The 24,860-nt window shown below is 51.4% G+C and overlaps 1 protein-coding gene across 1 annotated transcript in view; it reads right to left on the bottom strand.

Moving 5' to 3' along the window:
* The window catches only part of LOC147113120 (calpain small subunit 2-like), a 51,220-nt gene extending 27,915 nt beyond the window's left edge, over positions 1 to 23,305 (bottom strand). The window contains exons 1-7 of the mRNA XM_085998010.1: positions 22,180 to 23,305; positions 15,632 to 15,668; positions 12,818 to 12,877; positions 11,398 to 11,493; positions 9,469 to 9,567; positions 6,860 to 6,917; positions 6,665 to 6,726 (exon numbers count right to left, since the gene is read on the bottom strand). Of these exons, the coding sequence (XP_085854136.1) occupies positions 6,665 to 6,726; positions 6,860 to 6,917; positions 9,469 to 9,567; positions 11,398 to 11,493; positions 12,818 to 12,877; positions 15,632 to 15,668; positions 22,180 to 22,283 (516 nt within the window). The 5' untranslated portion in view covers positions 22,284 to 23,305. The remainder of the gene's footprint in view (positions 1 to 6,664; positions 6,727 to 6,859; positions 6,918 to 9,468; positions 9,568 to 11,397; positions 11,494 to 12,817; positions 12,878 to 15,631; positions 15,669 to 22,179) is intronic.
* Positions 23,306 to 24,860: the final 1,555 nt, after the last annotated feature.

Below are 24,860 nucleotides of genomic sequence, written 5' to 3'. Positions count from 1 at the left end.
GGTCTACCCCCCCCCACTCTCGGGTCTACCCCCCCCCCACTCTCGGGTCTACCCCCCCCCCACTCTCGGGTCTACCCCCCCCCCACTCTCGGGTCTATCCCCCCCACTCTCGGGTCTACACCCCCCACTCTCGGGTCTACCCCCCCCACTCTCGGGTCTACCCCCCCCACTCTCGGGTCTACACCCCCCACTCTCGGGTCTACACCCCCCACTCTCGGGTCTACCCCCCCCACTCTCGGGTCTACCCCCCCCCCCACTCTCGGGTCTACCCCCCCCCCCCACTCTCGGGTCTACACCCCCCACTCTCGGGTCTACCCCCCCCCCCCACTCTCGGGTCTAACCCCCCCACTCTCGGGTCTAACCCCCCCACTCTCGGGTCTACCCCCCCACTCTCGGGTCTACCCCCCCACTCTCGGGTCTACCCCCCCCCACTCTCGGGTCTACCCCCCCCACTCTCGGGTCTAACCCCCCACTCTCGGGTCTACCCCCCCCACTCTCGGGTCTACCCCCCCCACTCTCGGGTCTAACCCCCCCACTCTCGGGTCTAACCCCCCCACTCTCGGGTCTATCCCCCCACTCTCGGGTCTACCCCCCCCACTCTCGGGTCTAACCCCCCACTCTCGGGTCTACCCCCCCCAACTCTTGGGTCTACCCCCCCACTCTCGGGTCTACCCCCCCCCCACTCTCGGGTCTACCCCCCCCCCACTCTCGGGTCTACCCCCCCCACTCTCGGGTCTACCCCCCCCACTCTCGGGTCTACCCCCCCCACTCTCGGGTCTACCCCCCCCACTCTCGGGTCTACCCCCCCCACTCTCGGGTCTACCCCCCCCACTCTCGGGTCTACCCCCCCCCCCCCACTCTCGGGTCTACCCAATTCACAATTCACAATTCAAATCGCTTTATTGGCATGATAAGTTACATCTTATGTTGCCAAAGCATCAAAATACATTCATGGTTTACCACATAAACGCAGTTCTATTCATACAGTGTATAAACAGGTATATCCCTGAGTGTATAAATATACATTCGCATTGTTTATATATATTCTTTTCTTAGTTTACTGGTTGGCTCTCTGTTCATGGCAAGCTGTAACATAGCGTGCCGCCAGTGTTATACAGCTTCTCTCCTCTCCCAGTAGGAATGGGAGTTTTTGGTTGTCATTCAGATTTCTGAAATCAGGGCATATTTGTGAGAATTTTTGGTAGAAATTCTCCCTGATGCCCTGATATTTTCCACAAGCTGTGAGGAAGTGCATCTCTGTCTCCACCACTCCCTGACTGCAGTGCGAGCATATCCTGTCCTCTCTTGGCAGCCTGGTCTGCCTGTGTCTGCCTTTTTCGATCGCTAGGCTATGTTCGCTAAGTCTGTACCTTGTCAAGGTTCTTCTCAGTTTGTTATCCTTTACCATGGTCAGGTAATCAGCTATGTTGTATTGTCTGTTTAGGGCCAAGTAGCAATTGAGTTTGCTTTGGGTTTTTGTTGTTTCTGCCCAATATGTCAGATATTTTTCCTTTTGCTTAGCGACGATTGTGTTGGGTCGAATTCTTTGTGTTACCCTGTCACTGTCCTGGGGCTGGTTATTGTTAGTATTGTTAGTAGTTACTTCACTGAGTCCCAGGACTAGTTGACTGAGGGTATTCTTCTTTATGGTCAGCTCTTGGCATTTCAGGGCGTCGTAGTGATAGCATTGGGGATTGCTCATTTGTAGATGATTCCAAAATTTGGTGGCTCTTTTTTGGATAGTGATTATTAATGGATATTGGCCTAGTTCCGCCCTGCATGCATTGTTTACTGTTTTCCTTTGAGTCCGGAGGATACTTTTACAGAATTCTGCATGTAGGATCTCAATTGGGTGTTTGTCCCATTTTGCAAATTCTTGTTGAGTTAGCGGTCCCCATACCTCACTGCCATAGAGTGCAATTGGTTCAATTACTGATTTGAAAATTTTGAGCCAAATGCTAATTGGGATTTCTATTTGGATTGATTTTTTGATGGCATAGAAAGCCCTTCTTGCTTTCTCTTTCAGTTCATTCACAGCCAGTTTGAAGTTTCCCGTAGAACTGATTTTTAAGCCCAAGTATGTGTAGTTAGTGGTTTGTTCAATTTTGGTTGTTCCTACTGTGAAATTTATTTTGGGTCCCTGATGTTTGGATCTTTGCTGGAACACAAGGACTTTGGTTTTTTGGGGATTTATTGTCAGGGCCCAAGTCTGGCAGTACGACTCCAGCAGGTCCAGGTTTTGCTGTAGCCCCTCTTTAGTAGGTGACAGCAGAACCAGGTCGTCTGCATAGAGGAGGAATTTAACCTTGGATTCATATAGGGTGAGGCCGGGTGCTGTAGATTGTTCAAGTAGTTTTGCCAATCCATTTATGTAAATATTAAAGAGTGTCGGTGAGATTGGCGAGCCTTGCGTCACCCCCCGCCCCTGTGGGAAGTATTTTGTTTGTTTGTCTCCAATTTTAACTGCACATTTGTTGTTTGTATACATTGATTTAATTACATCATATGTTTTCCCTCCTACCCCACTTTCGATAAGTTTCAGGAATAAACCGTCATGCCAGATGGAGTCGAAAGCCTTCTGGAAATCTACAAAGCATGCGTAGATTTTGCTTTTGTTATGGTGAACGTGTTTGTCAATTAGGGTCTGTAGGGTGAAGATATGATCGGATGTTCTATAGTTTGGCAGGAATCCAATTTGGCTTTTACTCAAGACATTGTGCTCCTCAAGGAAGTTTATAAGTCTTTTGTTTATGATGCTACAGAATACCTTCCCCAGGTTACTGTTTACACAGATGCCTCGATAGTTGTTTGGGTCGATTTTGTCCCCACTTTTGTATATGGGCGTTATGAGTCCTTTGTTCCAGATATCAGGGAAATAACCGACACTCAGAACCAAGTTGAAGAGTTTTAGGATAGCCAGTTTCATTTTGTTGTCTGTGTGTTTAATCATCTCGTTTAGTATGCCGTCTGTCCCGCAGGCTTTTCCTGGTCGCAGGTCCTTGAGTTTTTCAAGAAGTTCTTTTTCTGTTATTATGGCGTCCAGCGGGTTTTGGTTATCTTTTATGGCCATTTCTAGCTTTTCCAGTTTTTTGCATATTTGGTGTTGCTCTGGTCTTAGTGTGTTTTTCTGGTATAATTTTTCAAAGTGGTTTACCCATGTGTCCCCATTTTGAATGGCCAAATCGTCGTGTTGTTTTTTGTGTAGTGTTTTCAAGTTTTCCCAGAAACAATTGGAATCTATGGATTCCTCCATGGAGCTGAGTGTATTCTTAATATATTGCTCTTTTTTGGTTCTGAGTGTGTTTCTGTATTGTGTTAGTGTCTGACAATAAGTAAGGCGTAGTTCCTCGTTTTCTGGATGTCTGTGTTTTTGGTTTGATATTTTTCTAAGTTTTTTCCTCATGTTATGGCAATCTCGGTCAAACCATTTTTCATAGTTTTTTGTTTTGGGTTTGTTCTTGCGAGCTTTCAAGTTTGCATTTGTTGCCAAATTATCAAAAATATTGTTTAGTTTACTAACTGCCCGGTTTACGCCTTCTTTATTGTGAGTGTATATGTTATCCAGAAAGGTGTCTAAGAGAGCTTGAGTTGATGCATTGCTAATTGTTTTCTGGTATTTTTCCGTGTCGTTTTTGGCCCATCTGTACGATTTTTTGGTGTTGTACAGTTTACTGGGTTGTGTTTCTATGTTGTTTGTTTCTGTCTTTTTGAGGAACATAGTAATTTGACTGTGATCTGACAGTGTTGTTTGTGGTTTGACTGTGAATGCTCTGAAAGAGGATGGGTCTAAGTCTGTAATCATATAGTCTACTGTGCTGCAGCCAAGAGGTGAGCAATAGGTCGATCTTCCTAGGAGGTCTCCTATGAACCTACCATTGACAATGTACAGACCCAGGTTTCGACAGAGCTGTAGTAGCTGTTTTCCATTGGTATTTGACTGCTTGTCGCAGTTATGCCTGTATGGAAGGGAAGGGATGTCAAAGTGGTTATTCCCGAAAACGTAATTGTTTCCCTCCCCACTCTCGGGTCTACCCCCCCCACTCTCGGGTCTACCACCCCCCCCACTCTCGGGTCTAACCCCCCCCACTCTCGGGTCTACCCCCCCCCACTCTCGGGTCTACCCCCCCCACTCTCGGGTCTACCCCCCCCACTCTCGGGTCTACCCCCCCCACTCTCGGGTCTACCCCCCCACTCTCGGGTCTACCCCCCCCACTCTCGGGTCTACCCCCCCCACTCTCGGGTCTACCCCCCCCACTCTCGGGTCTACCCCCCCCCCACTCTCGGGTCTACCACCCCCACTCTCGGGTCTACCCCCCCCACTCTCGGGTCTACCCCCCCCACTCTCGGGTCTACACCCCCCACTCTCGGGTCTACCCCCCCCCACTCTCGGGTCTACCCCCCCCCCACTCTCGGGTCTACCCCCCCCCCACTCTCGGGTCTACCCCCCACCCACTCTCGGGTCTAACCCCCCCCCCACTCTCGGGTCTAACCCCCCCCCCCACTCTCGGGTTCTACCCCCCCACTCTCGGGTCTACGCCCCCCACTCTCGGGTCTACCCCCCCACTCTCGGGTCTACCCCCCCCACTCTCGGGTCTAACCCCCCACTCTCGGGTCTACCCCCCCCAACTCTCGGGTCTACCCCCCCCCACTCTCGGGTCTACCCCCCCCCACTCTCGGGTCTACCCCCCACCCACTCTCGGGTCTACCCCCCACCCACTCTCGGGTCTACCCCCCCCCCACTCTCGGGTCTACCCCCCCCACTCTCGGGTCTACCCCCCCCACTCTCGGGTCTACCCCCCCCACTCTCGGGTCTACCCCCCCCACTCTCGGGTCTACCCCCCCCACTCTCGGGTCTACCCCCCCCACTCTCGGGTCTACCCCCCCCCACTCTCGGGTCTACCCCCCCCACTCTCGGGTCTACCCCCCCCACTCTCGGGTCTACCCCCCCCACTCTCGGGTCTACACCCCCCACTCTCGGGTCTACCCCCCCCCACTCTCGGGTCTACCCCCCCCCCACTCTCGGGTCTAACCCCCCCCCCACTCTCGGGTCTAACCCCCCCCCCCCACTCTCGGGTCTACCCCCCCACTCTCGGGTCTACGCCCCCCACTCTCGGGTCTACCCCCCCACTCTCGGGTCTACCCCCCCCCACTCTCGGGTCTACCCCCCCCCACTCTCGGGTCTACCCCCCCCCACTCTCGGGTCTACCCCCCCCCCTCTCGGGTCTACCCCCCCCCACTCTCGGGTCTACCCCCCCCCCACTCTCGGGTCTACCCCCCCCACTCTCGGGTCTACCCCCCCCCCCACTCTCGGGTCTAACCCCCCCCCCACTCTCGGGTCTAACCCCCCCCCCACTCTCGGGTCTAACCCCCCCCCCACTCTCGGGTCTAACCCCCCCCCCACTCTCGGGTCTAACCCCCCCACCACTCTTGGGTCTAACCCCCCCCCCCACTCTCGGGTCTAACCCCCCCCCCACTCTCGGGTCTAACCCCCCCCCCACTCTCGGGTCTAACCCCCCCCCACTCTCGGGTCTAACCCCCCCCCACTCTCGGGTCCACCCCCCCCCCCACTCTCGGGTCTAACCCCCCCCCCACTCTCGGGTCTAACCCCCCCACTCTCGGGTCTAACCCCCCCACTCTCGGGTCTAACCCCCCCACTCTCGGGTCTAACCCCCCCACTCTCGGGTCTAACCCCCCCACTCTCGGGTCTAACCCCCCCACTCTCGGGTCTACCCCCCCCACTCTCGGGTCTAACCCCCCCCCCACTCTCGGGTCTACCCCCCCCACTCTCGGGTCTACCCCCCCCACTCTCGGGTCTACACCCCCCACTCTCGGGTCTACACCCCCCACTCTCGGGTCTACACCCCCCACTCTCGGGTCTACACCCCCCACTCTCGGGTCTACACCCCCCACTCTCGGGTCTACACCCCCCACTCTCGGGTCTACACCCCCACTCTCGGGTCTACACCCCCACTCTCGGGTCTACCTGAGCATGAACCGACGGTGCACTTCCGAACACTGCCAGCACAACTGATCTCTCTGGTCACACAGCTTGCTCCATCTCCAAGGAACCTGTCTACAAAAGGACAACCTCCATTTGCTTCTGCCCTACACATCGACTAAGACACTTCCAGATAGCTTTCCTTCCTCCTCTGTTTGACAATGTGACCATCATTTTGTGATCCTCGGTTTAACGTCTCATCTGACAGTGCCGCACTCCCTCAAGCACTGCCCTGAAGTATTAACAGCAAGGGTGCCACCAGCCAAGTCGAATAGAGGGGTGGAGCGACAGGAAGACACAGGGATGCATGGGAAGATAGAGGAAGGAGGGGAGAGATGAAGATGCGCGGGAAGGCTGGGGAGGACATGGGGAGACATAGCAGCGACGTTGGTGGAGGGTGCATTCCTGCAATAGTTCTCCCACTCGTTTTCCGTAAGTTCAGCACAAGAGATGCGGAAAGCCTGGAACTAGGGCATAAACAGTAGAAGAACCCTCCCGCGGAAATTAATCCCCACTGAAACACGTGGGAGACGGGTGGCAGGGGTGACATTGAAACACAAGGTTAGACCTATAGAGAAGGGCAGGACATAAAAACAAGAGAGGCTGAGGTCATAAACTACAATGTATGGTGAATATCACGGCGTGAAGACTTAAGTTCAAGGATACGTCCATTAGCAGCACAATCGCTCTGCAGTTATCGAGGCTGAAACCTTCTGATTTCTTCTGGTCTGTGATAATGAATAAAAAGAATCAGGGCTCAGTACAAGCGGAGACTGCTGCAGATACACAGTGCCAGAAGGATGATAGGCCACTCCAGGCCTCAGGTGGGACCATTCATTAGATCTGGAGACAGTCACTAACCTTCCAGAAAGACTTTGTTTAAGATGCTCTGTAACTCAGCGGCGGCAATCTCTGGGCTCTATGGGTTAAAGAGACGGCATTGTTTAGCTAGGAATTGTTACTATTATCCCAGATTTTGAATTCTACTCTTTCCCCTCTGGGACCGGTTGGTACAGTGGGTCACACACTGTCCTTGTTCCTCTGGGGCCGGGTGGTACAGTGGGTCACACACTGTCCTTTCCCCTCTGGGACCGGGTGGTACAGTGGGTCACACACTGACCTTTCCCCTCTGGGACCGGGCGGTACAGTGGGTCACACACTGTCCTTCCTCCTCTGGGACCGGGTGGTGCAGTGGGTCACACACTGTCCTTTCTCCTCTGGGACCGGGTGGAACACTGGGTCACACACTGTCCTTTCCCCTCTGGGACCGGGTGGTACAGTGGGTCACACACTGTCCTTTCCCCTCTGGGACCGGGTGGTACAGTGGGTCACACACTGTCCTTTCCCCTCTGGGACGGGGTGGTACAGTGGGTCACACACTGTCCTTTCCCCTCTGGGACCGGGTGGTACAGTGGGTCACACCTGTCCTTTCCCCTCTGGGACCGGGTGGTACAGTGGGTCACACACTGTCCTTTCCCCTCTGGGACCAGGTGGTACAGTGGGTCACACACTGTCCTTTCCCCTCTGGGACCGGGTGGTACAGTGGGTCACACACTGTCCTTTCCCCTCTGGGACCAGGTGGTACAGCGGGTCACACACTGTCCTTTCCCCTCTGGGACCGGGTGGTACAGTGGGTCACACACTGTCCTTTCCCCTCTGGGACCGGGTGGTGCAGTGGGTCACACACTGTCCTTTCCCCTCTGGGACCAGGTGGTACAGTGGGTCACACACTGTCCTTTCCCCTCTGGGACCGGGTGGTGCAGTGGGTCACACACTGTCCTTTCCCCTCTGGGACCGGGTGGTACAGTGGGTCACACACTGTCCTTTCCCCTCTGGGACCGGGTGATACAGTGGGTCACACACTGTCCTTTCCCCTCTGGGACTGGGTGATACAGTGGGTCACACACTGACCTTTCTCCTCTGGGACCAGGTGGTACAGTGGGTCACACACTGTCCTTTCCCCTCTGGGACCGGGTGGTACAGTGGGTCACACACTGTCCTTGTTCCTCTGGGACTGGGTGGTGCAGTGGGTCACACACTGTCCTTTCCCCTCTAGGACTGGATGGTAGTGGGTCACACACTGTTCTTTCCCCTCTCGGACCGGGTGGTACAGTGGGTCACACACTGTCCTTTCCCCTCTGGGACCGGGTGGTACAGTGGGTCACACACTGTCCTTTCCCCTCTGGGTCTGGGTGATACAGTGGGTCACACACTGACCTTTCCCCTCTGGGACTGGGTGATACAGTGGGTCACACACTGACCTTTCTCCTCTGGGACCGGGTGGTACAGTGGGTCACACTCTCTGTGACAGGGTGGTTCACTGGATCACACTCTCTGGGACAGGGTGGTACACTGGGTCACGCTCTCTGGGACAGGGCGGTGCACTGGGTCACGCTCTCTGGGACAGGGCGGTGCACTGGGCCACGCTCTCTGGGACAGGGCGGTGCACTGGGTCACGCTCTCTGGGACAGGGCGGTGCACTGGGTCACGCTCTCTGGGACAGGGTGGTGCACTGGGTCACGCTCTCTGGCACAGGGTGGTGCACTGGGTCACGCTCTCTGGGACAGGGTGGTACACTGGGTCACGCTCTCTGGGGCCGGGTGGTACAGTGGGTCACACTCTCTGGGACAGGGTGGTACAGTGGGTCACACTCTCTGGGACTGGGTGGTACTATGGGTCACACTCTCTGGGACTGGGTGGTACACTGGGTCACACTCTCTGGGGCCGGGTGGTACAGTGGGTCACACTCTCTGGGACAGGGTGGTACACTGGGTCACGCTCTCTGGGGCCGGGTGGTACAGTGGGTCACACTCTCTGGAACAGGGTGGTACAGTGGGTCACACTCTCTGGGACTGGGTGGTACTATGGGTCACGCTCTCTGGGACAGGGTGGTACACTGGGTCACGCTCTCTGGGACAGGGTGGTACACTGGGTCACGCTCTCTGGGGCCGGGTGGTACAGTGGGTCACACTCTCTGGGACAGGGTGGTACAGTGGGTCACACTCTCTGGGACTGGGTGGTACACTGGGTCACACTCTCTGGGACAGGGTGGTACACTGGGTCACGCTCTCTGGGACAGGGTGGTACACTGGGTCACACTATCTGGGACAGGGTGGTACTATGGGTCACACTCTCTGGGACTGGGTGGTACTATGGGTCACACTCTCTGGGACTGGGTGGACCGGTTTGGAAGTAGCCATGTTTTGCCCTGCAGTGCAAGGACCTCAACTACTTTCCATCCATCTAAAGTTTGTTTCTAAGGACGTGGAATCACGGCATTTCAAGTATCCGTAGAAGTACTGAGGTGGACTGAGGAATTACAGGAAATAACTAACCCAGTGACACCAGTTGCTTGTGGTGCGATTGAGTCAGCGACTCACAAGTATCCAACGTCATCAGTTAAATTGTTCTCCTGTATCCAATCAATTCCACTCTGGGGGAGGGGACAGGGGAAAGGAAGAAGAGCTTACCTGTGGAGTGGGTGAAATGGGTGACATGGGTGACATGGGTGACATGGGTACACGACACCCCGCTGACCAGCTGCTACGGTGCCTCCGAAGTTTCCATGCCTGGAAGGGAAGCAGAAAGTCAGCGAGCTCGGACTCTACGTCAGGTGTTCCTGGTGCAGTCAGTTTTAAAGTGGATGGCTGGACAATTGGAGAAATTGGGACGGTGCGTGAATGTTAGTGATCGATCACTGTGATTAGTCAATAACTCCATTACTGTTGCATCATGCAACTACCAGGATGGTAAAAGGCAATCTAGACGGACCGTGGTCTTTCCTTCATCTCACAAGTACTATGTTCGTGTTCTCGGGAGGAGCTTTGTAACCTAAAACTATCAGAGAAAAACTAATGAGGTTGTTCCTTCTTGTGATTCACGGGGAGTGGATTCCACAGAATACTCACAGCCCATCAAAGTCGGAAGAGGAATTTACTTCTGTATAAATTAGTGCTGCGGTGAGGTGAAACCCTGGCCTTTCATCCTGGGCCCCGACTTGCATCCGGTAAGCTTCAGTCTAGCCCAGATTGATAGGGTCTGAGCTTGGGAGGCAGTGCCAACCCAGTCTTTTGCATGTGTGTGAGCCTAGAGCACAAAACTGCCAATAACTTGGCACAAAATCAGGAATCTTATTTTGGTGGGGGAAGTGGGAACATCACACCCGTGCCCTTCTGAAGTTGGGGCTCAGGCACATTGTCGGGATAGAGTAAAGGGAGGTTTACTCTGTGACTAATCCATTCTAAACCTGATCTGAATCGCCTGGCCACCGCCCACCCCCCACCCTAATCTCAGCCTTGGCTCAGTGGCAGCATGCTTGCCCTTGATTTAGAAGGTCATGACTTCAAGCCCCACTCCAGGACTTGAGCACACAATTCAGGCGGACACAGAGGGAATACAGTTCTGCGGATGAGATGTTAAAGTGAGGCCCTGTTTGGGTGGTTATAAAAGATCCCATGACACTATTTGACAGAGGTGCCCTGGCCAGCATTTAACTCTCAATCATCACCAATGTCCCCCGTTAAGCTGCTCAGTCGCGCGGTGCTCTGCGGGTCCCGTGCAGCCGCTGAGCCGGCTTTTAAATAGAAAAACCGCACATGCGCAGAATTCTGAATGGCCCTCGCAGCCCGTTAAAGGGGCCGTGTGGGCCAAAATTTTTTTAAAGGGAACATTAATCACCACTACCAAAAAAAGCTGATTAACTGGGCATTTATCTCACTGCTTTTTAAAAAATTCATATATGGGATGTGGGCGTCGCTGGCAGGTCCAGCATTTATTGCTCATCCCTAATTGCCCTTGAGAAGGTGGTGGTGAGCCGCCTTCTTGAACCGCTGCAGTCCGTGTGGTGAAGGTACTCCCACAGTGCTGTTAGGGAGGGAGTTCCAGGATTTTGACCCAGTGACGATGAAGGAACGGCGATATACTTCCAAGTCAGGATGGTGTGTGACTGGGAGGGGAACTTGGAGGTGGTGGTGTTCCCATGCGCCTGCTGCCCTTGTCCTTCTAGGTGGAAGAGGTTGCAGGTTTGGGAGGTGCTGTCGAAGAAGCCTTGACAAGTTGCTGCAGTGCATCTTGTAGATGGTACACACTGCATCCACGGTGCGCCAGTGGTGGAGGGAGTGAATGTTTAAGGTGGTGGATGGGGTGCCAATCAAGCGGGCTGCTTTGTTCTGGATGGTGTCGAGCTTCTTGAGTGTTGTTGGAGCTGCACTCATCCAGACAAGTGGAGAGTATTCCATCACACTCCTGACTTGTGCCTTGTAGATGGTGGAAAGGCTTTGGGGAGTCAGGAGTTGAGACACTCGCCGCAGAATACCGCAGTTTGTGTGCAAATTGGTTATTGTGTTTAACTGCAAAACAACACACGACCACATACTGGACAAGAATGGAAATCAGCTTACCTGCACTGTGGTGTGAGACGTAGGGTCAGGGGACACAGGGGGGCTCAAACAGTCAGAGCAGCTGGATCGAGGCATTGACCACCTTGGCTGTGGGGCCTATGAAGAGGCAAATACAATCGGTGAATGTGAGGTGCGCACAGAACATCACCTGGGCAGCTACTCTCTCCTAAACCAGGTAAGTCAACAATGAAATAATCCACAAGAGTCGGCCCTGGCTCAGTGATAGCGCTCTCACCTGACATGGAGGTCATGGGTTGAAGACCCACTCCAGAGACTTGAGCACATAATCTAGGCCGACAATCCAGTGCAGTACTGAGGGAGTGCTGCACTGCCTGAGGTGCTGTTTTCGATTGAGCCATTTGACCATAGGAACAGTAGGAGGCCATTCAGCCCCCTGGGCCTGTCCTGACATTCAATTAGATCATGGCTGATCTGTACCTCAACTGCATTTACCCACTTTAACTCCATATACCTTGATACCCTTAACTAATAAAAATCGATCGATCTCAGTCTTGACATTTTTAATTTTCCCAGCACCCACAGCCTTTTGGGGGACCGAGTTCCAGATTTCCACCACCCTTTGTGTGAAGAAGTGCTTCCTGATTTCACTCTTAAATGCCCTAGATCTAATTTTAAGATTGTGCCCCTTGTTCTGGATTCCCCCACCAGAGGAAATAGTTTCTCTGTATTTACCGTGTTGAATTGCTTAATCATTTTAAACACCTCGATTAGATCATCCCTCAACCTTCTAAACTCAAGGGAATACAAGCCAACTTTATGCAACCTGTCCTCATAATTTCACCCTTTCAGCCCCAGTATCATTCTGGTGAATCTGTGCTGTGCTCCCTCCAAGGCCAATACATCCTTCCAGAGTTGCTATGCCCCGTTTACCTGTTCAGGTGGATGTAAATGATCCTGTAGCACTATTTGACAAAGAGCAGCATTGGCCAACATTTATCCCTCAACCAAAACTGATTCATCTCATTGACGCTTGACTGGTTGTGTTATCTGCCCGCAGTGACTGCAATTCCAAAAAGTACTTCATTGGTTGTGAAGCACTTCGGGACATACTGAGGTGGTGGAAGAAGCTATAAAACTGCAAGTCCTTTCTTCCTCGAGGGGTGCCCCTACTGCAGGATCAGCAGGGAGGGGAGGATGTCGGGGGCGGGGGGAGGAGGAGAGGATGTGGGGCGAGGGGGGTGGGCTGTGGGGCGAGGGGGGGGGAAAGAGAGAAGGGCGATGTGTCACAGGACTGTGAAACCCTGCCGTTGGGACTCTGATAATATTTCCGATGTACCCACCTGCTCAGCTCTTGCTGGCTCCCTCGTCAGCGGGCCCAGTTTTCTGGACGGGCCGAATTCTCTTCAGTTACTCAAACTACACACAGAACAGTAACAGAGGGCCCCTTGGCAACACTCACCTGGGCATATTTATCGAAAATCCCTTCCCAAGAGCTGTCATCCTGTCTGCTCTGTTCTGGCTGAGAGAGAGAGAGATATCACATTAAAAAAAGGCCACACATCTCCACACACGACCTTTTCAATCAATATTTGCCGTCTCCTTTTCCTCACTATCAGTGTTTTTGGGCCATGGCATGTCCCTAAACAGGACGGAGGAGAGAGTCGATCGACACCCAAGGCCTCCTATCCTGCCTGGAACTGCTAGGAGTTAGGAGAGAGCCCACTTTCCCCAAGGACTCCCCATTGCTGAGGGGTGGGAGGTTGAGGGGGCTGCTGCCTTTTGCCAAGTACAGAAACTGGACAGCGGGTAATTGACAGCCACCTGAGGAGCGGGAGTGGAAGGGGGGGCAAAGCTTGTGCGAGCCCGACCTTTGGTGACCTTTTCCCCAGGGTCAAAGCCAATGCCATTTTTTGTGCAGGCTCTGGAATCACCTAGTCCACCTCAGATGGGCGGGGGAGGGGAGCAACGCGCAGTGTAAGTGGGGCCCACAGTCCTAGGGCAACGGCAGACCAATTTTAAAATGTGCTGGCTTCCCCTTAGGCCCAAATCCATCATTTAAATTTTATGTCCGAGGACATAAATGATGGGAATTAAGTTGTGTAACATGTTTCCCTCAATCACACATCGTCCTAATACCTTCACCTATGTCTTTGCACCAAATCCCCCAAAATTTGAGACCTCCTTCTGTTCCAGTCCCACTCCCAGGCTTCTGTGGGAGTCGAAGAGTTAAAGATCACTAATGTTAAAATATTTTTATTGAGACTACCATGCATTGCTATTGACGCTTACTTGGTTTGTCAGCCGTGGCTCAGTGGGTACCACTCTCCCCTCGGAGCCAGAAGGTTGTGGTCGAGTCTCAATCTAGAGACTTGAGCAAAAAAGGTTGACACTGCAGTACTGAGGGCGTGCTGCACTGTCAGAGGTGCTGTCTTTCGGATGGGATGTTAAACCGAGGCCCTCAGATAGATGTAAACGATCCTGAGGCACTATTTGAAGAAGAGGAGGGGAGTTCTCCCTGGCGTCCCAGCCACTATTTATCCCTCAACCAACATCACTGAAACATTATCTGGGCGATTATCACATTGCTGTTTGTGGGACCTTGCAGTGCAGAAAATGGCTGTAATTCAAATGGCTGTGAAATGCTTTGGAATGTGAAAGGAGCTCTATAATCTACAAGATGCACTGCAGAAACTCGCCAAGGCTTCTTCGGCAGCAACTCCCAAACCCGCGAGCTCTACCAGCTAGAAGGACAAGGGCAGCAGGCGCATGGGAACTCCACCACCTCCAAGTTCCCCTCCAAATCACACACCATCTAGACTTGGAAACATATCGCCGTTCCTTCATCGTCGCTGAGCCAAATTCCTGGAACTCCTTAACAGCACTGTGGGAGCACCTTCACCAAGCGGACTGCAGCGGTTCAAGAAGGCGGCTCACCACCACCTTCTCAAAGGCAATTAGGGCTGGGCAATAAATACATACGAACATACGAATTAGGAGCAGGAGTAGGCCACTCGGCCCCTCGAGCCTGCTCCGCCATTCAATAAGGTCATGGCTGATCCGATTACTCCACATTCCCGCCTACCTCCGATAACCTTTCACCCTCTTGCTTATCAAGAATCTACCTCTGCCTTAAAAATATTCAAAGACTCTGCTTCCACCGCCCTCTGAGGAAGAGAGTTCCAAAGACTCACGACCCTCTGTGAGAAAAAATTTCTCCTCATCTCTGTCTTAAATGGGCGACCCCTTATTTTTAATCAGTGACCCCTAGTTCTAGATTCTCCCACAAGAGGAAACATCCTCTCCACATCCACCCTGTCCAGACCCCTCAGGATCTTATATGTTTCAATCAAGTCACCTCTTATTCTTCTAAACTCCAGCGGATACAAGCCTAGCCTGTCCAACCTTTCCTCATAAGACAACCCGCCCATTCCAGGTATTGGTCTAGTAAACCTTCTCTGAACTGCTTCCAATGCATTTACATCCTTCCTTAAATAAGGAGACCAATACTGTACACAGTATTCCAGATGTGGTCTCACCAATGCCCTGTATAACTGAAGCATAACCTCCCTACTTTTGTATTCAATTCTCCTCGCAATAAACGATAACATTCTATTAGCTTTCCTAATTACTTGCTGTACCTTCATAGTAACCTTTTGTGATTCATGCACTAGGACACCCAGATCCCTCTGCATCTCAGAGCTCTGCAATCTCTCACCATCTAGATAATATGCTTCTTTTTTATCTTCCTGCCAAAATGGACAACTTCACATTTTCCCACATTATACTCATTTGCCAGATCTTTCCCAACTCACTTAACTTATCTATATCCCTTTGTAGCCTCCTTATGTCCTCTTCACAATGTACTTTCCTACCTATCTTTGTGTCATCAGCAAATTTAGCAACCATACCTTCGGTCCCTTCATCCAAGTCATTTATATCAATTGTAAAAAAGTTGAGGCCCCAGCACTGATCCCTGTGGCACACCACTCATTATATCTTGCCAATCAGAAAATGACCCATTTATGCCTACTCTCTGTTTCCTGTTAGCTAGTCAATCTTCTATCCATGCCAATATGTTACCCCCTACACCATAAGCTTTTATTTTCCGCAATAGCCTTCGATGTGGCACCTTATCAAATGCCTTCTGGAAATCTAAGTACAGTACATCCACCGGCCTTGCCAGCGACGCCCACATGCCGTGAATGAATAAATAAAAGAAAGTTAAGAAAGTTTGTTCTTTCTTTATTTGTTTAGATAAGAAGCTGGTGGGTACCGTAGGATTCTGAAGATTAGAGTTGTAATTCGTATCTCTGCAAGAAAAGAAATATAGAGACATGTTATATATTCAGTTTTAAACTACAAATTTAATCAATTTGCTTTACACAGAGAGAGGGGGAGCTGGAGCCAACTTCTGATCTGAGGTGAACGTATTGCTTGGTCTCCAGCCCACCTGAAATGTTGGGTCTCTTTCATTCTTAGGAGATGGGCATCGCTGGCAAGACCAGCATTTATTGCTTATTCTCTAGTTGCCCTGAGAGGGTGGTGGTGGGCTAAGCAGTCCGTGTTTGTACTGGTTTGATACCACTGAGTGGCTTGCCGGGCCCCTTCAGAGGGCAATTAAAAGTCAACCATGTTGGTGTGGGACTGGAATCACATTTCAGCCAGACCAGGTAAGTGTAGTGTATGTGCCTTTAAGGGGAGAACTACTTTTTACAGCTCCTGTATACTGTAGTACCGGCAGTGACCACACCTGTATATAACCCTGAGTAGGGATCTGTACTGTTTTAGTTTTAGAGCAACCCTCATCCAGTAAACACCTGTTGATTGTTCCTCCGCAGTCTCTGTCGATTATTTGAAGGACACACTACCTAAAGATTCACGGATTCAACATTGGCGACGAGGTGATTCGAACCTACCTGCAACTCTGCAGAAGAAGGCCGATTCCATCAGTTTGGGCGTCGACCATCCGGAGAGGACTTGAGCAGGCAGAGGAGGCTGTGGAGAGCTGGGCTTGGTTCTCCAGCCGCGACGATCCAGCGCAGCGGGCTGGCAGCAGGTACGGCGCAGACCCTTCCCGGACAGCGGCGGCGGGAGCCGACCGACGGCACAGAAAAAGGCCAAGCAGCGTCGACGGGTAAGAGAGAGGGTAAAGCGCACAGGGCGCAGCCGGGGTTGAAGACCGAGCGGTGTCAACGAGAGAGGGTGAAGCGCGCAGGGCGCAGCCGGGGTTGAAGACCGAGCGGCGTCAACAAGAGAAGCGTGCAGGAAAACGCACAGAGCGCGGCCGGTGTTCAAGGGCTGAGCAGCGTCCGCGGGGGAAGAAAAGAAAGCGCGGGAGACGCCATTTTGAGCCAGCGGAGAAGAAGGGAGAGTGCGGGAGATGCCATTTTTAACCAGTCTAACCACACCCAGGGATGCAGAAGAGTGGCAGGGTCACAGCGTTCGACAATGAAGTCGAAGATTGGGCGACATATGTAGAACGCATAGAGGAGTACTGCAAAGCGAATGAAGTGCCAGATGCCAGGAAAGCACTGGTATTGTGGAATTCCATGGGTGCAAAAACGTACGGCTTACTGCGAAACCTAGTCACCCCAGAGAAGCCAGTGGAAAAGGATTTTGAAAGCATAGTGGCAATCCTACAGGACCACTTAAACCCCACACCGCTGCTGATAGCAGAAAGATTTAAGTTTCACAAAAGGAACCAGCATAAAGACGAAAGTAATGCTGAGTATTTAACGGAACTGCGCAAGCTATCGAAACACTGCCAGTTTGGAACGGGACTAGCAGATACTTTAAGGGACAAGTTTGTGTGTGGGCTTCAAAGTGAAGGAACCCAGAAACAGCTTCTATCAGAAAAGGATCTTACGCTGGACAAGGCTTTCAACATGGCAGTATCACACGAAGCAGCCGCACGGGGCGCTGCAGAGATACAACGGAGACCGCAAGAATATGGCACAAATGAAATGGCATATGGAGCAGTGAAGTGTTATCGCTGCGGCAGAACAACACACGACCATAAGGATTGTTGGTTCAAGGACCAAGTGTGCAGACAGTGTGGAAAAGTAGGACACATAATAAGAGTCTGCAGGTCGGGAAAGAAAACTAGCAGCAAGAAACCGCCACAGGAGAAGTACAAAAAGGTACATAAGGTGACGGAGAGTAGTTCAGACGAACAGAAAAGTGATACAGACTCCGGAAGCAAGGAGCTGGGTTGTCTGAAACTACATAATGTAACCAAAATGGAGGATCACCAAACTATCTGGGTCACGCTCAAGATAGACGGAGTCCAAGTGAAAATGGAATTGGACACAGGATCAGCCCTAACAGTCATAAACCAAAGGGACTACAAGCGGCTATTCTCACATATACCCTTGAGAGATACAGAGATTACCTTGAAGACGTACACGGGGCAAAAAGTCTACCCCAAAGGAAAAATAAGGGTGAACGTGATATACAACGGCAAGGAAACACCAAAAATGGACTTATATGTATTGCCAGATGGAGGACCACCACTACTAGGACGTGAATGGATCCGGAAGATACAGTTAGATTGGCATGCCATACAAGCACTGACGGTAGATGCCAAAAAGGATGACAACGTCACACCTGGACGACTGTCAAAAATGCTAACTGACGCACAAGAAGTGTTCCAGGAGGGACTCGGAACACTAAAAGGCATAACAGCGACGATCAAAATAGAGGAAAATGCAAGCCCAAAGTTTTTTTTAAGGCCAGACCGGTGCCTTATGCGATCCGCCCAGCCGTCGAAGCAGAGCTGGAAGGTTTGGAACGTTCTGGAGTACTGTCCAAAGTGGACTGGAGCGAGTGGGCTACACCCATCGTTCCTGTAATGAAGAGGTCGTTGAGTAATACGCCTGGGGAACCAAAGAAGATTCGTATCTGTGGGGACTTTAAGGTGACAGTGAACCCAGTCCTTCACACGGTACAATATCCGCTTCCAAGGATTGAAGATATTTTCGCCTCGCTATCTGGAGGAAAACGCTTCACTAAGATTGATCTGGCCCAGGCATACCTGCAAATGGAGGTAGAAGAAGCCTCGAAACAGTACCTCACGATCAACACTCACAAAGGTCTCTACCAATACAACCGGCTGGTGTCCGGGGTAGCATCAGCTCCGGCTATTTGGCAAAGGGCAATGGATCAGGTCCTGCAAGGGATTCCAGGGACCCAGTGTTATTTGGATGACATCCTGGTCATGGGCGAAAATGACAGTGATCACCTCGCCAACCTGGAGCAGGTGCTCACTAGATTGAAGGAATATGGGCTCTGAGCTAATCGCCACAAATGCGAGTTTTTCCAGAAGCAGATCTCGTATTGTGGCCACGTTATTGATGAAGAGGGGTTACATAAGTCCCCTGAAAAGATTGAGGCAGTAGTCAAGGCTCCAGCACCAGAAAATGTGTCACAACTGAGGTCATTCCTCGGGCTGCTGAACTGCTACCATAAGTTCTTGCCGAATTTGTCTACGTTACTACACCCACTGAACACCCTACTGCAAACGGGGGTACCATGGAAGTGGAATGACGAATGTAAACAAGCTTTCCAGAAGTGCAAAGAATTGATCACATCAAAAGAGGTGTTGGCTCATTTCAACCCAGCACTACCAATTCGGTTGGCGTGTGATGCATCACCCTATGGTATTGGAGCGGTGCTGTCGCACAAATTCCCGGACGGTTTGGAGAGGCCAGTAGCCTTTGCGTCTCGGTCACTAACCTCAGCCGAGCGTAACTACGCCCAGATTGACAGGGAGGCCCTCAGCCTAGTGTGGGGAGTGAAAAAGTTCAACCACTATCTGCACGGGCAGAAGTTCACCTTGCTGACTGACCACCAACCACTTGTCTCCATCTTTAATCCAAAGAAGGGCATTCCAGTGATGACTGCGCAACGGCTACAAAGATGGTCCCTTTTTCTAGGGGCGAACCAATATGAAATAGAGTATAAGGGCACGAACAGCATGGAAACGCTAATGGGCTATCACGCCTGCCACTGCCTACTGCGGAGGAAGCACCAGCAGTGGACCCTGTCGAAATATTTTATTCGACTATAATTGAACGCTTGCCAGTAACTAATGCGGATATAGAGAAGGAGACCTGAAATGACCAGACACTGTCTCGGGTATATGATTTGACGGTGAAGGGATGGCCAACACATGGCGACTCACTGTTGCCAGCATTCTCATCCAGAAGAGAACAGCTGTCAGTATGCCAGGGGACCTTGATGTGTGGATCCCGAGTGGTAATTCCACCCAAGTTAAGGGAGAGAGTGCTCAATGAGATGCACGAAGGCCATCTGGGAGGGGTGAAAATGAAAAACCTTGCTAGGGCTTATGTGTGGTGGCCGGGGATCGATCAGCAAATCGAGGACCTGACAAAGAGCTGCTCAGGATGCCAGAAGGTCCAAAATGCACCACCACATGCCCCTCTACACCCATGGGAGTGGCTCTCCTCTCCATGGCAACGGGTGCATATTGATTTTGCTGGTCCATTCATGGACTCAATGGCCTAGAAATTCATTATAGCCACTTTTGGGGCGGTAAAGTCGGGCGGCCGCTAAAGTTTGCGCCCGGCGCAAATTCGAGGCCACTTCCCCGATATTCATTAGCTTCGCCCTAAGAGTTTGCTCGAGCGCTAAAACTGGCGATGCACGGCTCTCTTTAGGCGCTAAGCCGGCGGCCCGGGCGCTAACACCGGAAGGTGGGCGCAGGGCAGGTGCGGCGAGCTGCTGATTGACGGCAGACACTCTGGCTCCGGTGAGCTCTTAAAGGGGGAGGGTGGATTTGGTTTTTTGAAAGGCCGAGACTGCTGTATTTGTGTTGTTGGGGAGGGCTTCTCTCCATCAGTTTGTTATGTGGTACCGGCACACCACCACCACCACCACCACCACCACCCCTCCTCCATCATCATCATCATCTTTGTCTCTCACAAAGTGTTGCAAAACGGCTGCCTTTTCTACTGCAGGAGTGCCCTTTAATTTGCGCTCCCCGCGGCCCGCCTCGGCTGTGTACCGTTCCACTTCGCAGTCGTTAGGGCCGCCCGGCGCACAATGGGGCGGCGCGAGTGAAGTTCCGGTTCCGGGCGCACAAAGGGCGTTGCACGACGCAATGACATCATGATCTGCGCGCGCAGCAGGGCGCGCGCTAAGACTTTGCGCCGGCGCTAAGTGTCTACTGAAGTTGGGGCGAGGCGCAGATCGCGCTGCGCCCGGGCGCCAAGCGCCTAGCGCTCGAGATCTACTCCTCCTAAGGCGCTAACGGCTGGCGCGCCCAACTGAATTTCTAGGCCAATGTTCTTAATAGCCGTGGATGCGCACTCGAAATGGCCTGAGGTGATCAAAATGTCCTCCACCACCACGGAGAAAACGATTGCAGTCCTACGGACCATATTTGCCAGGAACGGCTTGCCAGAGCAGATTTGCTCTGATAACGGACCACAGTTTGTGTCCGAAGAGTTTCGGAAATTTATGAAAAGGAATGGGGTAAGGCATTACACATCCACCCCGTATCATCCAGCCACAAATGGATTGGCTGAGAGGTTCGTACAAACATTTAAAAAGGCCGTAAGGGCCATGTGCGATGACGACATTCCACTGCAGCATAAGGTGGACAATTTCCTGTTAGCCTACAGAAATGCGACACATGCAGTTACCAACCAGACCCCGGCCATGATGTTCTTTAACCGAAGGTTGAGATCTCGTCTGGATTTGCTCAGACCAAATGTACGAAGAAATGTTGAGAATAAGCAATTCCAGCACATCAATGAGAAGCCGACAAGGAGCTTCAATGTAGGGCAACCAGTCTTGGCCCGCAACTACCGAACAGAGAAATGGCAACGATATGCACACGGCAGGGGCCACTAATGTACACAGTGAATGTTGGGGAGAACATTGTGAGATGCCATGTCGACCAGATCCTAGCGTCACAGGAACGAGTCAACCCCATATCTCACGTACCTGGTAATGAACCCGACATACAGGTAGCATCTACCCCAGAAACAGTAGTATCGGAAGCTGATGAACCAACCGACGACAGGGGGCCAGAATCGCCTCCGCACCAAGAGCAAGACACTCAGGAAAGGCGCTATCCAGAAAGGATCAGGAAGCCGCCCCAAAGACTGAATTTATAAATGGACTATTTTCAGTTAATGTTGCATGTTAAAAGTGTTAATTGTTAAATGAATGTTATGGTACTGTTAATCTAAAAGGGGAGGAATTGTAGTGTATGTGCCTTTAAGGGGAGAACTACTTTTTACAGCTCCTGTATACTGTAGTACCGGCAGTGACCACACCTGTATATAACCCTGAGTAGGAATCTGTACTGTTTAGTTTTAGAGCAACCCTCATCCAGTAAACACCTGTTGATTGTTCCTCCGCAGTCTCTGTCGATTATTTGAAGGACACACTACCTAAAGATTCACGGATTCAACATTAAGGACGGCAGGTTTCCTTCCCTGAAGGGCAATAGTGAACCAGTTAAGTTTTTATTACATATTTGGCAGCACTCACGGATTTATTTATGGTGTCAGTCCATAAATCACCAGATTTAGTGAATTCAATTTCCCAATTTGCCATGGCGGGATTTGAATTCCCAATCTCTGAGCTGCTCGTCCAGTGCTAATAACCACTAGGGGACCCTCCTCTCCTTTCCAACTCTTCTCATCCCTAGAGTTGCCTGCACCGAAGGTCCGGCTCCTCGCATGGGTTTCCCAGCAGAGAAAAATGGAGAATAAAGGGGACACAGAGAAAAAGAAATAGCGGGAGAGGGAAACGGAAACAGAGGAAAAGGATTAAAAAACAATAAATTACTTTTGATACTTCCCCTTCCGGAAGTAGATGCGCACGACAAACTCTGCTTGCTCGTTCGGGTTGTAGGTACATGGCACCAAGATGTAGGTGCCGGGTCCCAGCATGTAGGTGTCGCTCACCTCCCTGGCGTTCTGGTACTTTGTCCCTCGTTTTACCAGGTGCTGCTCATCAAAGAAAGTCTGTGGCAGCTTCCCATTCTGTACCTGGAACTTACACAGAAAGAAAAAAACCGCAGTAGAATCATATCACAGCATCAGACAGGAGAGAAGGAGGGCTCTCGGCCTGTCATGGCTGTGCTGGCTCTTTGAAACAGCCATCCAATCAGTCCCACGCCCCACTGCTCTTTCCCCTCAGCCCGGCAAATTTTAATATTGTAGCATTAATTAGGACTATGGGGCAATTAAAGCTCCTATACATTGAGTGTAATCAGGACTATGGGGCAATTAAAGCTCCTATACATTGAGTGTAATCAGGACTATGGGGCAATTAAAGCTCCTGTACATTGAGTGTAAGCATTAATTGGGTAAACGTGGTTAGAATATCTGCCAACACAAAGCACGCTGTAAAAATCTAAGAAATATATATACTTACTGTGGCAGGCACCTGAAGGAAAGAAGAGGGAAGAGAATGTCAACTGTATATAGTTTGCACAGAGGTATTCTCATTTGATTGCCATATCTATCTCCTTGTAGGCTGCAAGTTACCAATTACCTCCTCCCTTCCTCTGGAGATTTGAGGGACAGAAGATATTGAGTCAGATTTTGCTGTCAAAAAAACGGCAAGACTGCATTATTTATGGGTAAATAGTAGAGGCAAGGGGCAGATGTGCATTTAAATATGAATATCCAAAAGTTGCTCTCTGAGTTGCGCCTTACCACCGTTAGCTTCGCGAAAATGGCATCTCACCCTTAGCCTCCCTTTCTTTTTAGGAACTTACTGCATCTGACCAATAATTACCCCTCAAACTCGTCACATAACGTTAAGTTTTATCATTACAAGCGTAAGTAACCTTGTAACTATGCGGTACGTGTTAATGACTGCCAATCAATCTCTCTGGTACTCAAATTTAACTATTACAAGTCTGGAGGCATAGTGGGAACAATTCGGTTGTTTTGCACCTCCCATTGGTGCAAAGTAACTAGTGCCCGGGCGCGGCAGCACTAACGCCTTCCGCGAAATTCAGCGGGAGGTTAGCGGCGGTGGTAGCTAGTAGCACCCCATGGCGCTGCACTGCCAGCAATGTCGTCATTGCCGTGCGCAGCGCATTGCTCGCAAACTTGTCTCCAGACCCCTGACCTACCACCCGACGATACATCCAACAGGGCCAGGGTGGCGTTTTTGCAGCCGGGGCGGCGATAATTAAAGGACAGGTGCCAGGCGGCCTTTTTCTTTGGGCCGCCTGCCAGCACCTGCCCCCTCTGGTCTCCTGCTGTGGGGTGCCGGCCGCGATCCGTCAGCCTGGCACTCCTCTTGAGTTCTGGGCTCTTTTGCTGGCACCCGCTCCTCGATGGTCCAGCAGGGCCCCGGTGCACACTGCGCTAGGCCCCTCCCCTTTAATCAGGGGAGGAAGGCCTGTAGTACCACGGTGCTACGTGCCAACACGCATGGCGCTGCTGCATGTAGTGCTGCGATATTCAATGGGAGCGCCCCAAGAGGGAGGGGGAGCATTTCCAGTAGCCCCGCCTCCTGCTTGGGGCGCTACAATTCAATTTTGGGCACGGGGGCACGAACCTTTTCGGGCCGGCGAAGTTATCTCCCCAAAGGGGACGCGACTCAATTTTCCCCCCTTGATCCTTCAGGATTTGAAGTTTTCGGGGCGATTTTAAAAATGGCAAATTTTACATTAAAACATTTTTTTTACTTTATTTTCTCTTTTGTGTTTTGTTTCTCTCTCTTAATCCAATCTTTCGTTCCCTCTCTTTCTGTACCTGATTTGACATTGAATTCACCCCCCCTTAATTCACCCTTCTTCTCAGTCCTTCCGCTATTTATTTCCCAATCCTTGAATCTTATTGGTTAAGAAGATACCCTGTTGACCAAGGTCCCAGAAGCTGCGCCATTATCAGCTTGCACTTTCAGCAACTTTGTGGGCAAACATTTTTTTTTTAGCTGAAGGGTGCAGAGGCACCTCTAACTAATGGCAGACACTGTTAGATAGGAACAACAGGAGTGGGCCATTCAGCCCCTCAAGCCTGTGCCCTGATACAGCATTTTCTGGCCCATTGAAAACGGTGTGGAACACTAGTTCAGTCTAAACCGTGTGCTGTAATGGCGAGGGGTGGGTGGGGGTTGTAGATTGTCCCTGGATGGACGAGCCTTTCATCTTCTCTACCTCTAAGGAGCAGGTGAGCCTGGTTCATGGTTCATCGACCACTCTGCACGCAGGATGTGAGATTCAAAGTATCGCCTACCTGGCTAAAAAAACACTGAAATAACAACTTGGATTATAGGGCTCCTTTAATGTAGGAAAACATTCCAAGGCACTTCACAGGAGAGTAATCAGGCAAAAATTGATACCGAAACAAAGATGGAAATGTTAGGACAGGTGACTAAAAGCTTGGTCAAAGAGGTAGGTTTCGGGAGGGAATTCCAGAGCTTAGGGCCGAGGCAGCTGAAGGCACGGCCACCAATACTGGAGCGATTAAAATCAAGGATGCTCAAGAGGCCAGATTGGAGGAGCG

The sequence above is a fragment of the Somniosus microcephalus genome, chromosome 9, assembly GCF_052327205.1.
Source record: "Somniosus microcephalus isolate GS21.2 chromosome 9, FLI_Smic_1.0, whole genome shotgun sequence".
Lineage (NCBI taxonomy): Eukaryota > Metazoa > Chordata > Chondrichthyes > Squaliformes > Somniosidae > Somniosus > Somniosus microcephalus.
This window is presented reverse-complemented; position numbering and strand designations above follow the sequence as displayed.